The 26096-nt window shown below is 33.8% G+C and overlaps 3 protein-coding genes across 4 annotated transcripts; 2 read left to right on the top strand and 1 right to left on the bottom strand.

Annotated features, from left to right (window-relative positions):
• The first annotated feature begins 6793 nt into the window (after positions 1–6793).
• On the top strand, positions 6794–7906 carry LOC112777993 (uncharacterized). The gene is made up of 2 exons (XM_025822366.1): positions 6794–7534; positions 7841–7906. The coding sequence occupies exons 1-2, from the start codon at positions 6794–6796 to the stop codon at positions 7904–7906; spliced, it is 807 nt and encodes a 268-aa protein (XP_025678151.1).
• A 7392-nt stretch (positions 7907–15298) lies between these two features.
• Positions 15299–16077, bottom strand: LOC140182164 (uncharacterized). Its single transcript, XM_072228288.1, has 2 exons — positions 15956–16077; positions 15299–15839 (listed from the first exon to the last, which is right to left on the bottom strand). The coding sequence occupies exons 1-2, from the start codon at positions 16075–16077 to the stop codon at positions 15299–15301; spliced, it is 663 nt and encodes a 220-aa protein (XP_072084389.1).
• A 5769-nt stretch (positions 16078–21846) lies between these two features.
• LOC112779729 (uncharacterized) lies at positions 21847–25457 on the top strand. 2 transcript variants are annotated; one of them, XM_025824065.3, is made up of 6 exons: positions 21847–22759; positions 23018–23213; positions 23302–23418; positions 24503–24554; positions 24873–24942; positions 25090–25457. In XM_025824065.3, the coding sequence occupies exons 1-6, from the start codon at positions 22109–22111 to the stop codon at positions 25267–25269; spliced, it is 1266 nt and encodes a 421-aa protein (XP_025679850.1). In that variant the 5' UTR covers positions 21847–22108; the 3' UTR covers positions 25270–25457. The 2 variants fall into 2 exon arrangements, with proteins under 2 accessions (XP_025679850.1, XP_025679849.1); XM_025824064.3 differs by having other exon boundaries at positions 24461–24554.
• Positions 25458–26096: the final 639 nt, after the last annotated feature.

Genomic DNA, 26096 nt, shown 5'->3' with positions numbered 1-26096 from the left:
GTCAATTTTGAAACAGAAATCAATTTGAATTCAAAAGTTGGAATGAATAGCACATTTGAAAGAAATAATTGATTTGAAAATCTAATGGTGCCAATGATGCTACTTGTCGTGTGGCTGCCATCAGACATTCTAACAATTATAGGTTTTACTTGGTAGTGTGAATAATAATTATTTATGTCAAAAGTGACATGATCAGTGGCCCCTGTGTCTATGACCCAGAGGAAAAATTTTACAGTAACAAAGGATGAAATATTGCTACTGTATTTTAAAACAATAATTTTACCTTGATTCATGGGAGTAGCGTTTGGAGGGTGTTGAACCTGGGTTGTGACTTGAGGTTGCTGTTGAGTTTCTTGTCCTTTGAGAAATTTCATCATTGCTTCTTTTTGGAGTGAATTGAGATCTTAACTTGGCTCCTCATTAGCTTCCTTATGGAAATTGCCCAGACTAACTTGGATGAGATCATCATTTCTCTTCTCAGCATGTGGTTCAACAGTGGTGAAATTGATGCTGTCAGTTTGTCGTTGCCTTAGATGGGGTGGCAAGCCATGCTTTTTGTAACATGTAGCAATGGTATGTCCTGATTTGTCACAGAATGTGCATTACATTCTGGTGCCTCTGCCTTTACCATTGCCTTGGTATCTCCCTCTGCCTTTGCCTCTCCCTCTATTTCTGTCATCATCAGTTGGTTGATAAGGAGGTATTGATTTGTTAAAGAAGATCTTTGAATCTTGGCAATCATTGAATTGTCTTTCCTGTTGTGTCAACATGGAGAAGGCAGTGTCTATATCAAGCATGGGAGTCATCAACATTAGTTGCGATCTGACAGCAGTATACTGGTCATTCAGACCTCTCAAAAATCTTGTTGTGTAATCCTCTCTTCTGAATTCTTGCATCACATTCAGTCCACATGTGCATGATTGTTCACAATGAGTGCACTCTGGAATTGGCCTGAAATTCTTCAAGTCTTCCCAAATTGATTGTAGCTTCGTGTAGTAAGCAGTTATAGTGCCATCTCCTTGCCTGAGTTGGAAGAGCTCTTCTTGTAGCTCAGCAACTCTGAACTTGTCACCTTGATAGTACCTCTGTTTCAATTCTTTCCACAAGTCTGAGGCATTGTTGCTCCAAATTACACTTCCTGAAATTTCTAGGTTGAGGGACACAGTTATCCATGACACCAGATAGGTGTTGCACTTCTCCCAGGCTTCAAATAGTGGATCGAGTTAGTTCGGTTTCACAATGGATCCATCGATAAATTTCAACTTGTTCTTTGATTTCAGAGCTAAAAGCATGCCTCGGCTCCACGAACTATAATTGCTTGCATTCACTTTAATAGGTATGAAAGGATTACCCGGACTTTCACTCGGATGGATGAAATAGGGGCTCGCTGGATCTTGCATCGGATTCACAGTAGTTCTTGCCACATGAGCTTGAATGGCAAAGATCTGACTCAGAAAATTTGCAATTGATTGTGCGTCCATAGGAATGGCTGGATTTGATTGATTAGTTGTCATCGTCGATTGGGGAATTGATGTAGATTCAAGAAATTGAGAAATTGAAAAAGAATTAGGTCTAACAGCTTCAAAACGAAAAGCAAGAAAAAGAGGAAGGTAATCGATGAATCCGGTTTGGTTTCAAATTCAGATCTTTCACCCTCGGTCTCGTTGATCAGAGCTGCGATCTCTCCTCCACGTTCACCGCCCCATGTGAAATTTTGTGGTTGGAGAGATTTGGGCTCTCATCAATCTCTGTCAGGTGAGTCCAAAGGTGAAGGGTGAAGAACTTGGAGAAGGGAGTGAGAGAGAGAGAGATGAACAGAGGAGGAAGGTGCAAGTGAAGAAGAAACTGTTAGTGAATTGGAATCTGGATAGGGGCGGAGCCACATATAACAAAAGGGGGGCCATGGCCCCTCCCAAACTTCAAATTTTTTTTATAAATTGTGTACAAATTTTATTTTAGCCCTCCTTAAAAATTTTATTTTAGCCCTCCTTAAAAATTTTATTTTACTCATTTTCTATTACAAGATTAATTTTTGACCCCTCTCTCAATTTCAACCTAGCTTTGCCCCTAAATTCGGAGAAGGAGAGAATTGGAGAAGATGAGAAAGAGAGATCTTGAAAAAGATGAAAGTTGTGTTCATTTATCATCTAATTCTGTATTATATGCTTATCTTTATATAGTTACACAAAAGCTAATTAACTTAATCTGCCTAACTAACTTTGCTAGCTGACAATTCTAACTGACTAATACTAACAGCAATAATTAACTAACTAATTCTAAGTCTGTTATATCATGTTACAGTTTTCGTTGATAAAGACGAATTTACTTCACGTACTCTAATCAATTTTATCACCATTTTAAATCTTTTTTTGTTGACGTTTTTAAATTTTTGAGAAATACCTCTGGTCATTTAAATATATATACACGGGCGCCAGCTAATATAAAAATATCACTATGTATTTATGTATTGTTATGCACATATTTTTTTTTTATAAAGTAATTAACCAAATAAAATAATCAAATTTTTTATGAATACAAAAAATCATCTACCATTATATTTTTATAATTTTATTCGTATTTTAATTATTATAAATGTAAAACTAGTTCAATTATGTTATTTATGTAGTACTATGCAGCGTTACCTCTTGAAGTAACCTAATGCCATGTAATAGTTGCTAGTATGATATTTACGTTTATTAGAGAAATAATATTTATCTTTTTATTTTTTACCAATCACTTTTAATATAAGTCACCAAAAAAAAAATCACTTTTAATATAAAAAACAAAAAAAAATACAAAATAAATAGTACATAAAAAATACTGCAAATAAGATTTTTTGATGTTTATTTGTAACAGATACTCTTAATTCATGAATTAGGAAAAATTAGGTCAATTTAATTCTAATATAATATGAGAGTTTATATATATATATTCACCAAAACCCAGAAACTTTGAAAGATGTAGACAAAGTTGGTAAATTTGTACCAACTTTGTTTACTGAAATTAGGGTCCTTTGTCCACGTAGATTATATTATTCCTTTGAGAGGTTGTTGAATAAGCCGGACTTTTACCTAGGAATCTTGCTTTGTATACTTTAATTTAATTGCAATGCGCTGCTAAACCCCACTGATTTGATTCTACCACTTGATAATGATATTTTATTAGGCATGCAGCTATCAGAAGGGGGAAATATCTATTGTTTACATCTTTGGGGAGGTAATTCAATGGTTTTAATTAAACTTGAGTTTTCTTTAATTCACTAACAGAATTATAAGAAATCTTGTAAGACAAAGTATGTCCGAACATGTTAGAATAGTTGACATTATTAATTATACTTCCAACAACGATTACTCTCTATACATACTCAGAATTCAACCCCAAAATTATTAGTTAAAAACAAAGAATTATATTCCACCATATTCACTCATGTATGTGTCGGTGACGAGTGTAGTTGATAGATAATTATTAATTACGAAATATTTAGGACCAAGGGTCATAGTTAGCAGAACCAGTCCGGACCGGCCGGTTCGACCAAAAAATCAATGAACCGGATTTAGTATCGGTCTGATTTGATATTTGAACCGTACAAAGTATAGAACCGGAACGAATCGGTCAAACTCGGAGTGAATCGGTGAGAATCGGTCAAACTCAGTAAGACCGGTCTGATCGAACCATTTGAAAGGCAAATTATCCAAAATGTGTGATATGGGGTTCGAACCCCTATCTGTTGGAAGATCAAAACCTCTCCTTGCCGCTGAGCTGTGTTGAATTTCATTAATATATATGCAAATTATAATGTATATAGATATCTTTCATCAAATAGTTTACTTTTATTTATTTTATTTTAATTTTAGTTATAAACTCACTCATTCTTAAATTAATTATATTTTTATTTAACAATAATTATAAACTCACTTATTTTTCTTTTCATAATTATATAATATATTAATATTATTTTTAATGAATACATATAGCAATTTTTTATTTTACTTATATTCAATTAATTTTAATTTTAAAGTCACTCATTTTTAAATCAATTATATTTTATTTAACTATAAATTTTATTAATATATATATATATATATATTAAAAAGATAAAAAAAATTATTAACCATAATTTATTTTTTCTTTTTATGATTATATGATATCTATTAATATTATTTTTTCAATAAATAATTGTATCATATAATAATAGGTAAAGACTCACATGCAGTTATCTTCATATGAAGTTAATAATTGAAAATCGTTAGATGATATTTATTTAAACTTGTCAAATCATCTAACTGTTTTTAAATATCAACTTCACATGAAAATTAACTGTATGTAAGTTTTTATTTATAATAATATAATAATACAATAAATATAAATTAATTAATAAAGTATTAAAATTTGAAAATAATTATTATTTTTATAAAAAAAAATAAAAGTACATAATTACTTAATTATACCGGGTTAACCGGTTCGATCAGTGACCCACCGGTTGAACCAGTAATCCAGTGACCCAGTGACCTCACCGGTTCGATCACCGGTTCGGTTCTGACAACTATGCCAAGGGTAGTTTTTTTAATGCCGTGCTATCTTTTAATTTGGCAAATCAATGATTAATCTATCGTGAATTTAAATTTTATTTAAATAATTTTTACTAATCAATAAATATTTACTTAAATAGACGAATGAACTAATTGACTAACTCAAATTAGTTAATCAAAAGTAGTTATAACATGTCTTTCGTAACTTTTGTTTATATTCATTAATTAATACTAAAATAATTACATAATATTAAATATAATAAATATATAATTATAAATATTAAATTAAATAAAATAATTTTTGTTCATATCCTGACCCCTAAATATAGTCAGGTTCAAAAAGAATAGAAGTTCACACAAAAGATCATGTCTCCTCCACACTGGTCTGAGATAACGGCAGTTCAGTTTTAGTATCTAAATAAGTAACTAATTCGTAAGATATCTCTCATTTATCTAAAAGGGAGATCTCAACAACTTCCCAAGAAAAAGGGAATAATTATCCATTAGCAAAGGTGAAACTACTCTAAAAGATGGTTATCTTTTCTACTATAAATACTAACAATCTCAGATATATTCAGGTCCGAATCTACTAAAAATTCTGCTTAAAACCCTTGCTAACTTAAGCATCAGAGTCCCTTGCAAGTACCACCCCCACCTCTTCATTAGGAGCTCTGACGGCGACACCGTAACACTAATACAAGTCGGACGTTGCCTCAAAAGGAGTCTAGATCTCACGTCTAAGCTCAAAAGTACCCAGTTTCAAGTAATTCCAGGGACCTAGAAGTCTACACTCAATCATGTCGGACGATCATTTTAAAGACAAACACACTGCGTCTGAATCGGAACCAGAACCCCATAACGATGAGTGAACACTCATGATACCTTTACAGCGTGAAGGAACAAGTAATCCTAATGGAGAAGGAACATAAAAAAAATTTTCAAAATTGACGACTACAATCGAAGGTACATTCACCTGAGAATGAAGAGCTTCCGCACCCAACTGAAATTGTAGGACTCGTACACGGGCATCACGGCCGACTGGAACAACTCGAGCAGGAGATAGGGTGACAAAGAGAAGCTGAAAGAGATTTGTGCAAGGAGGTACGACGTTGAAGAGAACTTGAGGAAAAGCACTTTTGGAGGAGAACATCCATTCATAGAAGAGATCATGCGGGTCAGGGTTCATAGGAATTTCAAAAGCCTCGACATGAACCTCTATGATGGCACAATCGACCCAAGACATCATCTTAACAATTTCAAAAGTTGAACATACCTAGTCGATGCGTCCGTTGTGACTCGTTGTAAGGCGTTCCTAACAACATTAACCAAAGCAGCAATGAAATGGTTTGATAGCTTAGCACCTAGGTCGGTGACTTGTTTTGATGACCTGACAAAAAAGTTTTTTACCCGATTTTCAATTTAAAAAGACAAAGTCAAGCATACTCCAAGTCTCTTAGGGGTAAAACAAGAAGTCGGAGAGACTCTCCAAGATTACAAGAAAATTTTCAACAAAACTTGTTTAGAAATACAAAATTTGTTTCCGGAAGCAGTAATAATGGGGTTAGTCAATGACCTTAGAGAAGGGACATTTTCTCAATCCATATCAAAATGGCACCCGACGTCTTTGTATGAAGTACATGAGCGGGTAGAGAAGTACATCAACATGGAGGAGAAGTTCCGACTTAGAGATCTAGTTTCAAGGCCGAACCCTCCTTATCAAGCTCGAGATAAGGATAAAGAGACAAAGAAAAAGGAGAAATATAGCTTAAAAAAGTCTCAAAGATACCACAACTACTCTTCGCTCCAAGTTTCTCTTGTTGATATTTACAGAAAAATCTGTCACACCAAAAAATTTTCACCTCCTCAATCCATTGAGCACAAAAAACTGAAAGTCGGATGGAATATTGTGAGTATCACAAACTATATGGGAATTCTACCAACAATTGTTATGATCTGAAAAATATTATAGAAAATTTGGTCAGAAAAGGCCGGCTAAAAAGATACCTCGCGAAAATGATGGAGGTCGGCGAGATCGGCCACCACAAACCCCTAATAGACACACACACATGATAAATGGAGGATTTAGGGTTTGAGGTTTAGGATTTGCAGGAGGAGAAATTACTAAGTCCTCTCGCAAAAAACATCTTAAGGAGATATATCAAGTCGGTGAAGATTGTGACACTCCTAATTTACCCAAAAATTCACTCACCAAAGAAGATGTTCATGAGGTAACACCTGGTCATGACAATCCCGTTGTAATTACGATGATCCTTGCTAATGCAAACCTCCATAGGACTCTGGTGGATCAGGAAAGCTCAGCTGATATATTGTTCAAACTTGCTTTTGATAAATCCGGGTTAGAAGAAAAGGAATGGAGGGCTTATTCAGACAACCTCTTTGGGTTAGGCGATACGCCGATCCGATCTCTTGGTTTCATCTCATTGCATACTACTTTTGGCAAATGCATGAAATCAAGAACCTTAAGCATTGACTACATTGTGGTTGGCGTGACATCAACCTATAATGCCTCGATAGGTCGGACTACACTGAACCGACTATGTACGGTCGTTTCTACACCTCACATATGCATGAAGTATTCAACTGTAGAGAGAATTGCTACTATAAAAAGAGATCAAAAGTTAGCAAGAAAATGTTACAATGAAAGTTTGAATCTAAAGGGCAGTATAAAGGGTAAAGAAGTCAATACTATTGAGTTCGGCGGCATTCGAACGCGGGAAGAACTACATCCACAACTCGAAGGAAAAATTAAAAAGGTTCAAATTGGAGATCAGGCAAAAAAGACGACGAGCATAGGGGGTAACTTGGATGAAAAATTAAAGGCAAATCTCGTTTGCACTCTTACAACAAAACTCCGACCTCTTGCCTGGAAAGCATCTGACATGCCTGGCATACACCCCGACCTTATGTGTCACAAGCTCACCGTTTATCCAGATTCCCGATTTGTTCAACAAAAGCGATGGAAGCTTGGCCTTGAGAGAACACAAGTTAGAAAAATAAGTGCAAGCTGTACTAGAAACCGAGTTTATAAAAGAGGTAAAATATTATAGTTAGTTAATGTGGTCCTTGTGAAAAATAAGAATAAAAAATAGAAAAGGTATATTAATTACATCGAACTCAAGAAATAAAGTCACAAAAATAGAAAAATGTTGAATAAGAAGGGAGAGGAGAAAATAGGGAAGGGAATGATTGCTACATGCAAGCTCAGTCACCACAATCTCCACAAGCTCAGTCGCAACAAATTAATATTTGTTGTTGAAATGATAATAGAGGTGAAATTTTTGTGATGTTAGGGAGATGACAAGGTGGGAGCAGTAGGAAGGATTGGGGTTGGGTTGGTGAGGAAGGGATACGAGTGAATGGTCGGTGTTGATAGGTGGGTTAGAGTGGCAATTGGAGGTTTACGGTCAGGGATGGATGCCATTGGGGGGTTACGTGGTGATGTTTTTAGGGTGGAATAGGTCCACTTGGTATTGTCAAGGCTAATGATGTAATTAAGTACTATTATATTGCTCTTACATATAATTGGTGCATTAGACAATTTGATTTTGATAATTTTTTTTAATACAGCATTATCAAAAAATGTCTATATGCAACAGCCAAATGGGTACAATTCATAGCAAGTTAGCAACCATCTAAAGTGTGCAAACTACAAAAAGTCATATATAGCTTTGAGCAAGCTCCAAGGACTAGGTACACCACTTTGGCTAATACCTTGAAAGACTTAGGCTCCTATAACACAGCATCTGATATAGCTTTGTTCATTAGAAAATTTTCTAACTCGGTTGTGTATATGTTGATATATGTTAGTGACATAATTGTTATAAGATCTAATTCGAATAAAATTGATGTATTAATACACTAACTGAATGCTATATTTCCATTAAAAGATCTTGGCTTATTTCATTATTTTTTGGGGCTTGAAGCACATTACCTTTTTAACAAGAAGCTATTGTTATTAACTCAAACAAAATATGCACATGATTTGTTAAGAAGAGTAGGAATGGAGAATTCAAAACCTATCCCAACTCCGATCCTATATATGATGACTTCTCTTAAATTAAGTAAGGATGATTCAGAATTATTTGAAGATCCAAAAAAGTATAGGTCAGTAGTAAGAGCTCTACAATATCTTACTATTACAAGACCTGACCTATCATTTGCAATAAATAAAGTCTCTCAATTCATGCACTCACCTACAGTTCAACAGTAGAAAATGGTCAAGAGAATATTGAGCTACAATGTACAGTAAATGAAGGTATAATATTCTCTAAGTGTATTGATGATAAGATTATTTTTTTTTGTAGCTGCAGATTGGGCATTAGTCTTGATAATAAAAGATCTACTAGTGGATATTGTATTTAATTAGGAATCAATCTCATTGCATGAAAATGTGAAAAACAAGCCAAAATCAGTCATTCCACCACTAAAGCAGAATACAGGGCATGTGCTTTAACTCAAACTAAGATCATGAGCATCTAAGAATTGCTGAAGGAGTTTAGAGTACTACAGAGTATATCGCCTATCATTTATTGTAATAACAATAGTACTTGTCTCTTAGCTGCCAATCCTATTCTAATAGATGCAAATATTTGGAGATGAGTTTGCACTTTATAAGAAAATTAGTCAACAATAAACAGCTGTATGTAGTGCATATTTTATCATAAGACTAAGTATTAAATTTATTCACCAAGTTTTTGGACATCACTCTTTTTGAAAAATTCAAGAGCAAACTCAAACTAGGGTCTAAACTCTCACCAAGTTTAAAGAGAGGTGTCAAAGATAATAATGTAATTAACTAGTAAATTAGTTAATGAAAGATAGTTAAAAAAGAATTATATTATTCTGTTGTGTCTTGCTTGTGTGGCAAGGGTCATCACAGCTCAGCATACTTTTATATATATATATATTTGGGTGAATATGTGCTAGTACAATGTGTAAAATACTTAGATAGATATTTTCTTTTCTTTAATTCGTATTTCAAGTATCTTTCTCTCTAAAGTTCTGTATTCTTGATCCTTAGTTAGTGTTCATCTTTTTCATAAAAAATTCAGAAATTAGTGTAAATTGTAACAATTATACAAATAAGGTGGAGAGATAATTTTGGTTTTGGAAAACTATAGGGGACCAACTCCCCATCTACCAACTTTTATACAATACAATCTAATAATTAATTTAATTTTTTTTTTAAATTCATAATTTTAACATATCAGCCCAAATCTTTCTCCAATCTAACCCTAATCTCACTTTTCACTAAAATTCAAAAAACAACCTCATACTCATATCCCTTCCTCTCCCACTAGCACCTTCTTCCGCGGCAACCCCTAACTGCCACGTCATCACTCGCTCCTGCGTCTTCCCTCACCCCGACATTAGTCGGCATTGCATTCTCTACCTCTACCGTTGTTGCCCCTGCACGATGTGCCGAACATGCTGTCCACGAAGCCACTGCCCACATTACGTCTCTGTGATTGCCACGTCCCATCCCCTCTGCCACTGTCGTCACGCTGTGCCTTCTTCACCACCACGCGAAACCCCCCTCCTTGTGGAGCTACCGCTGTTGCGTCGCGCCGTTAGTTGCAATGCTTGGAATGCGTGATGTGGTTCGCATCTACGCCGCCGCTATGGCCTCCACCCTGACGATCCTCCGGGCAGTGCCGGTGCCCTCCGCAGGACCACCGCGGCATCCTCCCCCTCACAATCTGCATCGCCGCCGTCCACCGTAGCACGCTCCCTCTATTTCGTTTTCACCTTCTCAATCCGATTAGAGGTACCTCCATTAAAAAATAAATACATAAGAAGATACATTCGGGAGACACATCTACAAAGACACTTCCATTAGAGACAGTCATAAAAAGGACACGGTCCAATAAAAAAACACTTCCATTAGAAGTTCGGTACAGCGGTGACGGTGACCTTCGTGTGGAGCCGCAATGGTGACACTGGGCACAGCAATAGTAAAAAAAATAGGAGAAAGTAGTAAAATATAATTCTAATTATGGTAAATTTGAGTAATTAAGGTGTGTTTTTTTTTGTTTGATTGGCTTTAAAATCCAAACCAACAAAAATTGACCGGAGTTGGTAGAACCCTTTTTAGTTAGTAGCGGGATTGGTTCTTTTTATTTTATAATTATTTGCACTCGGGGTAAATTGGTTAAAAAAATTAATGTTTGGTAGAAAGAGTCATTTAAAAATAATTATAATGTTAAAATTAAATTAAAAAAATATTAGAGATAATTTTGATTTTAGATAAAAATTAAAATAATACTTTATTATTCTAATTTTAAATGTATTTGACAACTTTTTTTAATATTTTTTTTTCAAAAAATATAAACGTTTGACTCTATCTTATAAATCATCTTTAAAAAGAAAATTCATGTATCAATCCATAATTTTTTTATATCTTTTATATACTTGACAAATATAAACGAACATAATATATTTTTTTAAAATATAGATAAACCAAAATTTTGAGTGATATAAAATTTTACTACAATTACTATTTAATTTAACTCACATATACACACACCCGTGTATATATATATATATTGCCAGTAGTGACGGATCTAAAAATCTTATAAAGGAGGGGTCAGAAAAAAAAAATTGAAAGTGCTATATTAAAACTGAAAATTTTAATAAAAAAATAATTATATATTTTAATATTATTTTAAATTAAAATTAATTTTAAAAAATTATTTATATTAAAATTTTTTTTCATAAAATTTTAATTTTTGTCCTTATTAAAAAAGATATAACATAAATAATATAAATTTATTTCTCTAATACTTTTAATATATGTATTTAAAATAAATTAATGAATATAATATATAAAATATATTTATATTAATAAATAATTTACTTAATATATTTTTATTTTAATATCATAAAAAATAAAATTTAATCTAATTTATTTATATATATTTTCTTATTACATTCAATTAGAAATTATTATAAAAATTAAAATATTTTTATATAATAATAGATAAAAAAAAATTACAAAAAAAAAGTTGAAAGAACAAAAAAAAAGTAAATTTAAAATACATAAAATAAAATTTAAATCTATATTTTAGAGTATAAAATATTTTTTTTAACTATTGAATTAGAAGGTATATTATTAAAAGTTTTAGATATTATATCAAATATATTTTAAGTTTTAAAATTTAAGGAGTTCATAGCCTATGGTCCATAGCCCATAGCCCATACTTTTTTTTGTGGTAATAGGGGGATCACAGATCCCAACAGGAAAGAAAAGAAAAATAAAAGAAAACCAAGGACAAGCTTAGCAGCCCCTCAATCTGAGGGCGCCTATGCTGTCGACATATAAACTGTGAACAATCTCAGAGGGAGGGAAATAAAAAATCTGGTGTCTGATAGGAAGGTTTTGTCCTATCCTTGCAAGGATGTCCGCAACACTATTAGCCTCACGCAGGATATGCTTCCACGACACTTGAGTTAAGCGTCTTCTCAGCACCTTAATATCATCTAACAGAGGAGAGCAAGGGTGATGTCTCGGGCAATCTGCCTTGATGAAACCGATGGCTATCATAGAGTCGGATTCTATAACAATACGATTATAACTGTTGTCGATAGCGATTTGCAAACCTTTGATAATACTCCACAATTCCGTATGCATAATAGAGCAGCTCCCTAGGTTGCAAAGCAAACCCTTTCACAAACTTTCCAAGATTGTCATAGACAACTCCACCACAAGCAGCGTTACCATTATGAGCGTAGAAGGACCCATCCACATTAATTTTAAGGTAGTCAGCATCAGGTGGGTACCATCGGATTAAGCTGTCCGGTTCCTTGGTCATCTTACGAGCCAAGCCTTGCTTCTTCATCATCTTGGTATATTCTCTACACCGAGACTTGATTTCTTCAACAACCTTTACAGGTTGAGAATTGGCGCCATCAAAAACAAGCTTATTTCTCTCGTACTAAATAGAAGAAATGGCCATGCCAAATTTGTTTGCCCACTCCTCGGTGCTAGCCAAATTCTTCAATAACCAATTCCTTCTATCTTGTTGGAAGAAGTTTCTATCATGATCTTGATAGGTCAGCCTTTTCCATATTTCGGTTGCAAATGGACAATCTCGGAGCACATGGAGGACCGTTTCGTTATTATTGTTGCAGCAGGGGCATCCAGGATCATTAGTCATATGTCTTCTCTTCCTTTCAGCATTCGATAGGATTGCGTCGTGGGCCACGAGCCAGAGGATAAATCTACCTCTTTCCGAGTCTTTCCATTTCCAAACCAGCTTGAAGAGTTGATCATTTAATCCATCATATCCTTTAATCACTTGGTAAGCTGTTTTTAAACTAAATGCACCATCCGGGGTTGCGGCCCACGCAATGTGGTCCTCTTGCTTCCATGGAGAGGGCGGAGACATGAAAATGATCTTATGTACCGTATCTTCAGGAAGCTATTCCTTCAGTTTATTTATGTCCCAAGCACCTGAAACCAAAAGGAAGTCCGTTAATGAAGATCCAAACTCTGAGTAATTAGTTACCTGTGGAGTTTGTTGATCTAGTCGCCCAATACTAGGCACCCATTGATGATTCCAAAAGTTGATGTGGGATCCATCTCCTATCCTCTAGATGGAATTACTTTCAATTGCTTCCCAGGAAGAACATATGCCTTTCCAAAGGTTAGAGTCATTTGGTTTCCTAGTCACATTTGGAACAATGTCATTTCTGCACCGATACTTAGCTCTAAGTATCCGAGCCTATAGTGAGTCCTTCTTTTCGATAAGACCTCATCCTGCTTTCATCATATACGCACGATTAAGATCCTTAGCGTGCCGCACTCCTAGTCCTCCAGCTCTCTTAGGTTCACCCAATGTTTTCCAATTCAAGAGGTGAACCTTTTTTGAGTTTTCAGTTTCTCTCCAAATAAAATTCCTGCATTTACGATCAATAATATCACAAGTAGATATAGGAATAAAGGCAGTTTGCATAGTATAACTCGGAATAGTAGAAAGGACAGATCTCACCAGGGTGGTTCTCCCAGCTAGGGAAAGGGATGAGGTTTTCCAGTTGTTTAGTCTTGCATTAATCTTTGCTTCCACCTCTTTATATGTATTTCTTGTGACTCTGGAATGGATGAGAGGGACGCCCAAATATTTACCAAGGTCCTCCGTTCTCCTGAAGCTTAAGAATCCACTTATTTCTTCTCGAATACTATTTCCCACATTCTTGGAGAAAAAATTCTGGTTTTGTCGTTGCTGATCTTTTGACCAGAGCTCAAGCAAAACGCATCCAAAATCTTCCTAATGACTTTAGCTTGTCTCATGTTAGCTTTCGCAAAGAGGACAAGATCATCCGAAAAGTAGAGGTACGAAAGTTTTGGGCTGTTTCTGTTTAATTGAATAGGTTTCCAGAAATCATGTTCTACTGCCGCATTTATCAATTGGGATAGTCTTTCCATGCAAAGGACAAAGATATACGGAGAGATGGGGTCGCCTTGACGGATGGCCTGAGAGGGATTGAATTCGTCTAGAGCTTCTCCATTCCAAAGGACTTTCATTTTCACAGTTGAAATGCAACAATAAATTAAATTGATAATATGATCCAGAATACCTATATCAATTAGTGTGTCTTTGACAAAGGACCACTTCAATCTATCATAGGCCTTTTCCAAATCAATCTTAATAGCCATCCACCCTTTTCTGCCTTTTTTGTGCCTCATGGAGTGAATAACTTCTTGTGAAATAATAATATTGTCCGAACTCTGTCTCCCTGGAACGAAGCTGCATTGATTTGGGCTGATAAGCTTGTCCATAATCTTTCTCAGGCAGTTAGCTAGAACTTTAGTAATCACTTTGTTAGAAACATTGCACAGGCTGATTGGTCGCAATTGTTTTAAGTCCGGTTCCACCTTCGGAATAAGGGTGATTAATGTTTCATTAACTTCTTCCACGTTGTTCGGATTTCGGAAAATACCATCAACTAGCATGCAGAGGTCCGAGCCTACCTTCTCCCAAAAGTTCTGGTAGAAAATAGCTTGGATTCCATCTGTACCTGGGGCCTTCAGGCTGCCCATGTGAAAGATGGCATCCATAATCTCTAGGTTGTTAAAAGACCGACCCAACATCATCAGATCATCATTGGAGAGGGGGGGGGGGGAGTTGTTGTTCAGTACATAAGGACTATCCGGAGTGTCATCGGTGAAAAGGTTACTGTAGAAGGATGTTGCCATACATTTCAGAGTTGGTTTATCAGAAACCCAGCTGCCATCTGGCCCTTAAAGAGACTCAATTTTATTTTTCCTCCTTCTTGCTATGGTACTTCCATGGAAATATTTTGTATTACGGTCACCAAACTCTAACCATTTACATCTTGACTTTTGGTACCATAAAACTTTTGCAACTCTTGGAGAAAAGTGTTACTTTCGAGATTCATGCACGCTGTAATCCCTTGTAACCTCCTTATAATTCTGCTCTTTCTTTTATGGATGTTACCAAAGACTTCAGAATTCCATGACTTAAGAGACCTCTGAAACTCAGTGATACAATGGGACCAAGAGTTCTGGACCTTCCAATTACCTTTTACCCATTCAGCAAAATCTGGATGCGTTAGCCAAGCTGCCAGAAATCTAAACGGTCTTTTGCCCTTGTTTATTGAAGGAGAAGGGTTGAGTTGGAGACAAAGAGGTGAGTGATCCAATTTGAAACTGGGTAGGTGTCTGATCTTCGATTCAAGGAAGGTGTTATGCCATTCCAAATTACAAAGCGCTCTGTCTAACCGCTCTACTAGGTTACCCCTTTTCCAGGAAAGAGCCAGCCACAGTAGCCTAGATCAAAGAGGCCACAATCTGAGATACATGTTTGGAATTCAGAGCAGGCACCTCTGGAATTGCTTCCAATACTACCTTTCCTTTCAAAATCATTGAGAATAGCGTTGAAGTCGCCAATGAGACACCAGGGTTGGTTAATGTTGCTGCTTAGATCGCGAATCTCATTCCAGAGAGCTCTTCGACTCGCCTTCTGTGGGGTACCATATATGGCCGAGAGGAACCAGGGTGGTGACTGCCCCTGCTTCAATTCCATGTGCACCATTTGAGAGCTATGAAAAGTGATATCCACATTCCAGGCAGAATTGTCCCAAATGCACCATATGCCACCAGAAAACCCTCTAGCATCCTCAATGTAAAAATTATCAAAACCTAATTTTTTACAAACAGTTCTACCACGATCTCCACTGATATGTGTTTCCAACAGAATACAAAAACTAGCATTATATTCTCTTTTAATATCTTTAATAAGTGCCGGAAAAGTTTTACCCCCTGCTCCTCTATAATTCCAAGCAATAACATTCGTGATGACTTCAGAAGAAAAAAAGAAGGGTAGAAACATACCCAAGTTCAATTTTGGGTTTTGACCCCGGCAGCCATCATCGGCGAGTCTAACATAACATCATTTTCATGTCTCGATGAGTTGCTATCAGCGTTACCCATATACTCCGGTAAGCTGTCCGGTGGTTTTTCCTTCCGCAGAAGGCCTCCCTGGTTTCTCCGCGCTCCTTCATTCATGAAGCTCTTCGGCAATTAGGAGAGGAAACCATCTCTTACCACGTGCTCCTCCAGCACATTCTTCGCAATTTTTGACACTTCGTGGGATTCATTTTGTTCTTGCTGTAGTCTCCTCATAGTATCGAGCATTTCGGCTTCCATAGCCACAATTTCACTATTCTTTGTTGCTGAACGTTGTTGCAGGGGCGCTTTAGATGAGCTTGTAGAGATTTCCCTTTTTCTTGCAGCATCTTTCGCTTTGGGCTTGTGATTTTTAATGATACCCGATGGCCCATTAGAAACAATCTGCTTCTTTTTTGAGTTTTGTGGGTTTTTGCCCGCTCCGAGCCTTAATACCCTTTGGGCCATTTGGGTTTTTGACCCACTCTCCTTGGGAACACTAGGGAGCCTTGGTTCATCTTGCCTGGTCCGTTGCTTTTCGCTAGCGTGGATAGTATTACTATTTCCTTCAATTTCGGCATCCTCATATAGGATATTGTAGCGCGATCCTGTTTCATTTAAATGTCCCGTCTTGGTATCTCCTCCTTCCCTAACTGTAAGGGATTCCTTTCCGATGACAATTGATTTCTTCCCTATAATTAACCTTTCTAATTTTTTCCTTATTTGTCGTTTCACCATCATCCACGGTCCAAAATATGGTGGCCTTTGATTACGCTGAGATTCCTGCGCTATATCCGTACTTTTCATATTGATTTCGTCCATCAACGCTGTTGCAATTTTCTCACCTGAGTTAACCCCTTCGCCGGAATATTCCTCCGCCCGGTGATTATTGTCATCTGCAAGGTTCTCACTACATTCCTTCGATCTGTGGCCATAGAGACCACATGCAAAGCAGATAAGATGAAGGCCTTCATATTCAACATTCAACGTGCTGTCCAGCACCGAGATACGAGAATCAATTTTTTCGTAAGATCAATTTCTACACAGATTCTCGCAAATTGCCCCCGGGAATGGATGGACGTAGCTCTATCAATCTTAAGCATCGTTCCTAATGCTGAACCAACTCTCCATAGGAACCGATGGTTATAGAGTTCGATAGGTAAATTCGGAATTCGGATCCATACCGCGATCTTCTTTACTTCTCTTTCTGATTCCAAGAAGAAAGGTCTCCACCTTTGGACAATCAAGTAATGTCCAGCTATCATCCACGGCCCTCCTGTGAGCGCGAAGGAGTAGTCCTCCTCATGTGAAAAATGAACCAAGAAATAGTCACGATCCATATCAATGACATTAATCTTACCTTTCTTTACCCAGTCCCTTCCGAGGCGTTGCTCCATGAAGCCGAGATTTACTCGCTTTCCCAAAACTTTGACAATGAGTGAAGCATGCCAAGGCTTGCACCAGTCATCGAATTCTTCCTTTGTCACCTTGATCTCAGGACAAGGATCAAAGGGTTTATCTTTCCTTTGCAAATTTTCCTCGTCCATATACCAGCGATCCTGCGGATTCGGCTCGCTCTCATTAGAGTTCAGAGAGCGCGGGCTTGAATCTTCATCCATAGTGCCTGGGGTTACCAAGAGGGAGTCTCTATATGAGACTTTTGGCCTTGTCGAATTATTTGTATCATTCCCTTTCGTGGGATCCATACTCTCACCCGGTTGATTAAGATCAGTCACGCGAGTTTTGACCTTTTTGGTACTTCGTTGCATTAGGTCATCCTCCTCGTCCATAATCCATACCATACTAGTCTCCCTAAATCTGTCTATCATTACCGAATGAAAAACCGAGACGATAACTTTATTATTAATTAAGATTCTAATTAAGTCCGCCCAACCTAAATAAAGTACTTAAAAGAGTAAAAGTCTCCCAATGAGAATCTTTTATGTTAGAAATCAATTAATCAATGAACTATAATAAACTGAATGATATAGATGGATATATATAAACTCTACACTACATTGGTATCTTACAATAAAATATAACAACGAAAGCAGTAAATATAAACAACCCTAGCTAGTAGCTAAATTCTATTCCATATAGCATAGGATCTAGGCTAATTGTCTAATACACACCGCAGCTTATTATGAAGCACAAAAACAAATTTATGCTTAATTACTTTTGTGGTATACACATGCATGTGCCTAAGCTATGAAAAAGTTTTTCGTTAAGTGTGTATTAGCGTTTTCACATGCAAATCCGGCGGTCGCTTTTTTTAATTTTTATATCAATATAATTTATTAAATTTTTATTTATTACTAAACACTTTTAAAATTAAAAAAAAAACAAAGAATATACTACTAAAATAGTATTTAAAAGTTTGTAATACTGACAAAAAAAATTCTAAAAAATGCTAATAACAAATAAGTTTTTAAAAATTTAAAAACAAGACAAAATAATTAAATATTAAATATATATTTTAAAAAATAATTTTAAATATTAAATTTTGATGCAAATTTTTGTAATTATTATAAAAAATAAGTTATTTTTATCCTTAAAATTTAGTATTTTTTGTCAAGTAAATTTAAAAAACAATTATTGTGAATGATCATTTTTTTGAAAAATACAAAAGAAAAATTTAGAAATCATATTTTACTCTGAATTTTTATGTGGACCTTTTAAATATTTATTCAAATGTTGTCACAAAAATTTAAATATAATGAATAAGTTGTTTGCTAAATATAAAAGTTTGTTTGTTACTTGCAAAAAATATAATATTTATTTATTGATTCTTTTTATCGTATTTTCAAATTATTCAAGAAGTTATTTTGTCGATAATTTTTTTTAAAGATATTTTTATTAATGGCTGAATCTTTTGAGTGTCAAATTAGTAGTTAATCCAAAAATAAAAAATATGTAAACAAAATAAAAATAGTACGTATTACAAAACGTACTTGAAACGGACTTATGAATAATGAATTTTGTTAATAAGGTCGGAGGTAGAGCGTAGATATTTAAGATAGTTTTATATCAATTTTAAAATGACGGATAGAAATAAGAGACTCTGACATTTAAGTTAACAAAAATTTAAGTAAATTATGTATAGAATGAATTAGATAATACATAAATTTAATAAGATATTTATAGAAAAGAGTGATGATTTGATTATCACTTTTGAATTTTTCCTTTATAAGTAGTGGACGATTTTCTTTCCTTAATGCATGGGAAGTTATTTCTACATTGTGTAAATATTTTCATGTGGATAATAATTAACGGAGATAGTGATGAGGAGTAGTATCTTCTCCAAATTGAGTCGGACACAGGTCAAAATATCTGTGTCGAATAGCTTAACTCGTGTCTCTTAAGAGGCACCTTATAATTAGTGGGTATGAAATGCTCCTTTTGATTAGAGCAAGTCCATTTTTTAGTAGACCAACTTGTTTAAATTATAACCATTATTATTTGGACCATGATATAAATTATAAATAGTACGTATAATATTTTTATTTTCAATAAAATAATTGACAATATATATATATATATATATATATATATATATATATATATATATATGAAAAGAATAAATACATCTAGAAAATAGTTATAAATTTTTTATTATTTTATTAAAAAATATTATATGTACTACTTTTGTTAACAACTCTTTTTGTTTTTTATTTTTTAGTATTTAATGTGATTGATAAAAAATAAATAAATAATTTTTTATATTATAGAAAAATATACACAAAAAATATAAAAATATCATTTTTTTAATAAATAGAAATAATTTATTTTTATCTTATACACTAAATTGATAAAGATATCTTTTATCATTGTAATAAGTTGAAAACCTTCAATGTGAAGAAGTAGAAATACGTGCTAGAGTTGTAAACATTTGTTAGTGGAATTTAAGATATGTATGTTTTGAATGTATCTCTTCATTTTTTACTTTATTTCTGTAAGGAGTCATCACTAATAGTAAATCCTTGGGTCTGAAGAGTTATCACTAATAGTAAATGCTTGAATCTGAAGAGTGCATAAGTAAAAGGTAAATGACTTGTTATCAAGAATACCAAGAAATGCACCAAATTAAAATAAAAACATAAAAAAAAAAAAATTGGAGCATCAGCACTAAAAATAATCCTTTCCATAAAGAATAAAAATAGGGGAAAAGATTGTCCATGTGATTCAAGTGATATAGGATCCAAGAATGACAATGGTAAACAAATATGTCTAAAGAACAATCAATGGCAACAAGGAAGTGACATAACATAGAAAGCTGAATATTTGTATCCATCTTTTTTCTTTTTTTTTTTTTTTAGCTTTTGATAATGGAAAGTCTATTATGGTTGCTGAACACTATATAATGAGAATTTTTGTAGTTAAAGTTCCATTGTGCTTTAAAGACGAATATTAAAATTAGTTAAACTTTCTGGTAATTTCTGATACCCCACTACTTTGCAAGATGCAGTGCTATAGGTATTGAGACAAAATAATTTTTAGACTTATAAAATATTTTTTTCTTTTTGGGGAAAGAAAGATTCGGCCATCTATCTCTATATATTTATCATCCCTATAGGTGGCTAAAATATTTCTTCCAAATCCATTGTAAGAATAATTGCAGATTTATTATTATGTGAATTTATGCTGGTATCTTTATCTAACATTATTAAATTATTTCACACTCTAGATGGCCACAACAAGAAGATTCTACTCCAACTCCTAATACGATTAATAATTAATAATTATATTACTACTTCGTATTAATTTGTTTGAGGCCAGTTGTTAACAGTATCCGTCAACCTTGCAATTGTTGTCCCAGCTTTGACATTTTTCCCTTGTCTTGATTAAATTGTTGGCATCAGAATTTTTCTTAAAAGAATTTGATTAAATCGTTTGATCTCGTTTAATTCTAATAAAAGAGATAGAAGTCTTTTCATGATGATTTTTTCTATAAAAATATTTAGAGGATAATAAAAAATTAATCTAAAATCATTTAAAATTTTTATTTTAATTTCTATTTAGTATAATAAATATATAATTATAAATATTACATACATAAAATTATAGATATTAAATTAAAGAAAATAATTTTAAATTATTATCTCTCTAACACTATGAAGCACGGACACTTCGCTGAGTTGCCGTGTCCGCGTGTCGGACACATTTCGTACACGACACTCACGGACACTCTTCCAACATGCGTGCCTATTGTGTCCAACCGTATTTTAATAAAAAATTCTTCTCTAGACATGCTTGGACACACCTAAATACCATCACGTGTCGGTGTGTTCAGTCTTATTCTTAATATATATTCTTGAAATAAATTTAGATATAGTATATATTATTATTTATTAAAACAAAAAATATTTTAAATACTTGATATGATTAAAATGAGATATTAAAAATAATTAAAAAATTAATTTATATTTTAATATTAATAAAATATCAAAATATCATTACAATTTGTCTAAAAATACTTTATATTTTATATGTATACGTGTCCCCATGTCTTATAACATTTTAAAAATTGCGTACAGCGTATCCCGTGTCATATCATATCCCGTGTGCGTGTGAGTGTCTGTGTATCATACCTCTAGCATTATAGTTTTACCAAGTTGTATAACTTGTGGTTGATTTTTGAATTTTGATTTAAATACATTTGAAGGCAACATTAGACCATAACCTATTTGTTTGTTGGCAAGAGAGCTTTGTTCGTTTCGATGTTGTGTACTTTGGTAATGTCAATTTAATTATATTATTCAATTCTATCCTTCCTTTTAAGAATAATAGGCTAAGGACATTGCATGGTAGCATTTAGACAAATTAGATTCAAATCTTATTCCATAAGCCATCAGGAATATAAAAAAAAGAATTTTATGCCATAAGGCTTCCAATTCAGCACTACTATTCTATTAATAATTTTCATTTTCCCACTCTCTCCCATTCTTGTTCTTGTTATTCTCTTTTCTTTCCTTTTTTTTCTTTACTTCCCCTTCTACCACTTGTTGCTCCTTAAGAGTGATGATCAACCTTTCTTAGAGTCATTTATTCTACCTAAGAAAGTTTGAAAACATTGGAACGAATTTTTTGTTTCCTTGAACCTTTTTCTTGCTATCCAAGTTCAACTATTGGTTTTTTTTTTCCCCCCTTGTAAATGAATGAGAACAAGCTTGATTTTCATTCTGAATATGGCAACCGTTCTTCTTGTCAATATTTTGGTATTAGACAACAACCTTGGAACATGGGACCATGCAATAACCAACCCCTCGGCGCGACTTGCGTCAGCGTTGGAGTTGGCAGAGGAAGAGGAGGAGGAGGAGGAGAACAAGAAGTAGTACTACCATACTCGGCTCAAGCCAAACCATCTAGCACCATCATAAGCCGATTCGAGTCGCCGGCTTCGGCCTTTTACGCGACGGAAATCTTCATGGGGTTCCCACAATATGATTCCCATCAAGTTGGTAATCCATCCAATTTGATGCCTCATCAACTCTCCATCAAGAACATTAATAATGATATGGAGTTCCCTCTCTATCAATCTTCAAAGGAAAGCCTCTTCTTTGATTCATCAGTTAATGACCAAAATAGCCCCAACAACTTTGAGTTGCCAAACACCTTGCAAGCAATAAAATCTCAATTGAATGGTGATCAATGTAATGGATCACCTGAAAAATCTAATAAAATTCCATGTGGGAATTTTCCTGCCAGCAATTTCCTTCCTATTGAACAACATAAGTTGTTCAATGATGATGCTGCCCCAGTCACTAGGAGCATATCAATTCCTAAAGCAAATCAAGAATCTACGGTAAGTGTTTTTCATAAATATCTTATTTAAATTTTTTTTAATAGAAAAGATAGACAATCAACTTTTAATTAATCAATGATTTTAGAATTTAGATTTATAATTTAAGACTTAGAGTCGAGCCTTTATAATTTAAGATTTAGATTTAAGATAAACAAAATAATTTTAAAATAGTTGACTGATGTTGGCTGAAAAAATTGGTTACCTAACATTACTCGATTTTTTCTGCCTTTGGACTCATTTTCAAATACTAAAATACAGGTTGCTTGTGGCTCATTCAATTCCCCTGTTCAACAGCTGAGTTTCTCTTCTCCTCAAGAGAAGCTTTCTCCGACAATTTCAGCCGGAAACCTTGTCGGTAATGGACCGATAGCATCGAGTAAGACGCGTATAAGATGGACTCAGGATCTTCATGAGAAGTTTGTTGAATGTGTCAATAGACTAGGAGGCGCAGAGAGTAGGTTATTCTAAGTAGATTTGATCAAATTCGAAGTCATGTGTCTAAAGTCTAATATCTGAATGTGTTCTTGGTTTCTTGATTGTAGAGGCGACGCCGAAAGCGATATTAAGGCTGATGGATTCAGATGGATTGACAATCTTCCATGTTAAGAGTCATTTGCAGAAATACAGAATTGCAAAGTATATGCCAGAATCAACTCAGGGTAATTTCACTTTCTTAGGTTCATTTTATTCTTCTTATGTATGTTACTATTTGTGTGATAAGCCATATAACCTAACAGGGTAAGACATGAATCTAAATTCCTCCAATTTGAATCCCTAGTTATATTGATGTCTTCATACTTAAGATAACAGAGGAAGTAGCAATGCAGATGAAATAAGTTGAAAATTGAAATCCTTTCATTTTTGTTCCAATGTAAATTCAAGCATTTCTCATTTTTAAGTAACTTGAATTGCTCGAACAGTTAGTTAACCCGTTTGTTTAAGTAAGTAATAGCTCATGGATGGACAGACTCTTAAATAGAGTTTCGATTCATAACAAATTTGACATTGACTTGTCAGAATGTGGAATATGACCGCAAAAAAACCAAAAGCATTTGGCATTTGGGCAAGAATAACTACCACTTTGGTTTTTAGTTGGTCAAAATATCCATAATAAATGTCAGTTAGGTAGCATTTGGTGGAGAAATAGAGATGAAAAGATTGAGACGGAGAGACAGAGACTAAGAGACAGAGATTAAAATAAATCTCAGTATTTTGTTTGGTACAAAGTGGGAGACAGAAACAAAAATGAAATTCTAATTTAATTTGTACAAAGGGTAAAATTAGAATTAATTAATTAAAATAAAGATATTTTAGGTATAAAATGTTATTAAAGTTTCAGTCTCTATTTCTAAAAATTTTAGTCCCATGTGTCCCCACTTTTTGAAAGTACTGAAATACTAAAATTTTAGAGATAGGGATAGAAATTTTAGTATTAGTTTCTGAACCAACAAACATGATACTAAGTTTCAGTCTTTCCATCTCTGTCTCAATACCTTAAAACAAAGGCTACCTTAGAGTTAGTTTTTACGAAAACACCATAATTCTTTCTAAAATCGCCATAACACTTGGCATTTTCAACTTCTCTTATGTAACTTATTTCCCAAGGAGAAAACTAAAAAACAAATTTTAAAGAAAAAATCTTTTGAAATTAATATCAGTTCAATGAATTGATGTTACTATTTAATATCTTCTAATATGCAGGTTCATATGCTTTGCCTAAAAAGTACTTCTTCCCTTTTTCAGGGAAATCTGAGAAAAGAACCAGTGCAGAGAATGTGCATCTTGATGTCAAAGCGTAATGCTACTTCTTTTCTCTGAAACACTTTTATGTTTGTATAAAGTTTTATTTTGAATAAAATATACATAATGAGATAAGACATTGATATAAACACAATGAAAATAGAAATATTAGTATTATTTTTAAAAATATATGCCAAAATAGTGTATTTTGATTTAACTGTGTCTAACCAATTTTATTAGTCTGCTTAAACAAATATCATTAGTCTGCTTAAACAATTGTCGAGAATTCAAATTAAATCACATTATTGGCATAATGTGGTTACTCTATAAAGTAGTAAAGTACTTAGCAACTTTTAATGTTGTTGGTTTGCAGTGGCTTGCAGATTAAAGAGGCACTTCAGCTGCAATTGGATGTGCAGAGGCGTCTTCATGAACAGCTAGAGGTATGATTCACGCTATCTTCTTCTCTAGTACTTTATGAATTTAAATAAAAGAATTATATAAAATTATATAATAGTTGTATATAGTAGCAGTATTATTATAATATTCTCTGACTCTAAATTCTCTTTTAATTTGAATTATTGATCCAGATTCAGAGAAAATTACAGTTGCAAATTGAAGAACAAGGAAAGCAGCTGAAGATGATGTTTGACCGACAGCAGAAGTCAAATAATAGTGAAAGAAGTTCTAAAGATAATAATAATGATGATAATGAGGTTACAATTTTAGAAGGGACTGGAATTTCCCACTTCCCTTCAAAGATAAGTTAGCCCAATTTCAAATCCCTTAATTCCATAATAATAATAATAATAATAATAATATCTATACATACAAAATTAACTATTACATTGTGCCAACAAATCTTGCTCCTCAATCTCTTTGTAAGTGACAGTTAAAAAACATACACCAGATCATGCAATTTTGTTATTATGTGAATTATTAAAGCACTTTTGTTGAATCCTTCGGCAAGTAGTAAATTAGGACATAAGATTGGTCTGCTCCATTATTAATTTATTATTGTACCCTACAAAACCAGTCAAGAATCACCGTATTACAGAAAAACATTGTAATTGTATTCCCCACCCCCCATCAAAAAGAAAAAAAAAATAGAGACAGCTTTTAATTTGCATCTTCTTTTTTTTTCCCATGTAGAGAAGCCAATTAATTTACATATATAGGGTTAATGTATTTTGTTTACCATTAGATGGTGCATCTAATGCATCTAATATCATTAATTAACATTGGCTTATATATAGTCCACCACATTTTTTTTTTAACTAAAGATAGAGAGATTAAAATGAATATCGAAAGATTATGTCATTTGAGTTGTAATTCGTTGACATACAGTCCACCACACTTGCTCGTTCAAGTGGCTTTAATTTTATTAGAATAAAATATGCTTTCTTCTTCCATAATAATATTTGGCGAGAGGTTTTAAAATTGTTTTTAATGTTCAATTTATATTAATTTTATTCTCAAATTTTTAAACAAAATTAAAAATTTAATTTTGATGTATTCAAATTCTTTTGGAAAAAATCTTTCTTCACCACTCTCCCTCCAACCCCACCTCATCACACCACCCCCACCAAAAAATGTA

The sequence above is a fragment of the Arachis hypogaea genome, chromosome 19 (genome assembly GCF_003086295.3).
Source record: "Arachis hypogaea cultivar Tifrunner chromosome 19, arahy.Tifrunner.gnm2.J5K5, whole genome shotgun sequence".
Lineage (NCBI taxonomy): Eukaryota > Viridiplantae > Streptophyta > Magnoliopsida > Fabales > Fabaceae > Arachis > Arachis hypogaea.
Note: the sequence above shows the minus strand (reverse complement) of the source record. Positions and strands in the feature narration are given on the sequence as shown.

Excerpts from the sequence above, each read along its gene's own strand:
- LOC112777993 (XM_025822366.1), top strand. The coding sequence starts at position 6,794 with ATGATCCTTGCTAATGCAAACCTCCATAGGACTCTGGTGGATCAGGAA. Across the intron at positions 7,535-7,840 it reads TTGGCCTTGAGAGAACACAA|GGAGATGACAAGGTGGGAGC; the intron begins GTTAGAAAAATA and ends TTGTGATGTTAG.
- LOC140182164 (XM_072228288.1), bottom strand. The coding sequence starts at position 16,077 with ATGAATGAAGGAGCGCGGAGAAACCAGGGAGGCCTTCTGCGGAAGGAA. Across the intron at positions 15,840-15,955 it reads AGACATGAAAATGATGTTAT|AGGAGCAGGGGGTAAAACTT; the intron begins GTTAGACTCGCC and ends TTGGAATTATAG.
- LOC112779729 (XM_025824064.3), top strand. The coding sequence starts at position 22,109 with ATGAATGAGAACAAGCTTGATTTTCATTCTGAATATGGCAACCGTTCT. Across the intron at positions 23,214-23,301 it reads TAGACTAGGAGGCGCAGAGA|AGGCGACGCCGAAAGCGATA; the intron begins GTAGGTTATTCT and ends TCTTGATTGTAG. Across the intron at positions 24,943-25,089 it reads GTCTTCATGAACAGCTAGAG|ATTCAGAGAAAATTACAGTT; the intron begins GTATGATTCACG and ends TTATTGATCCAG.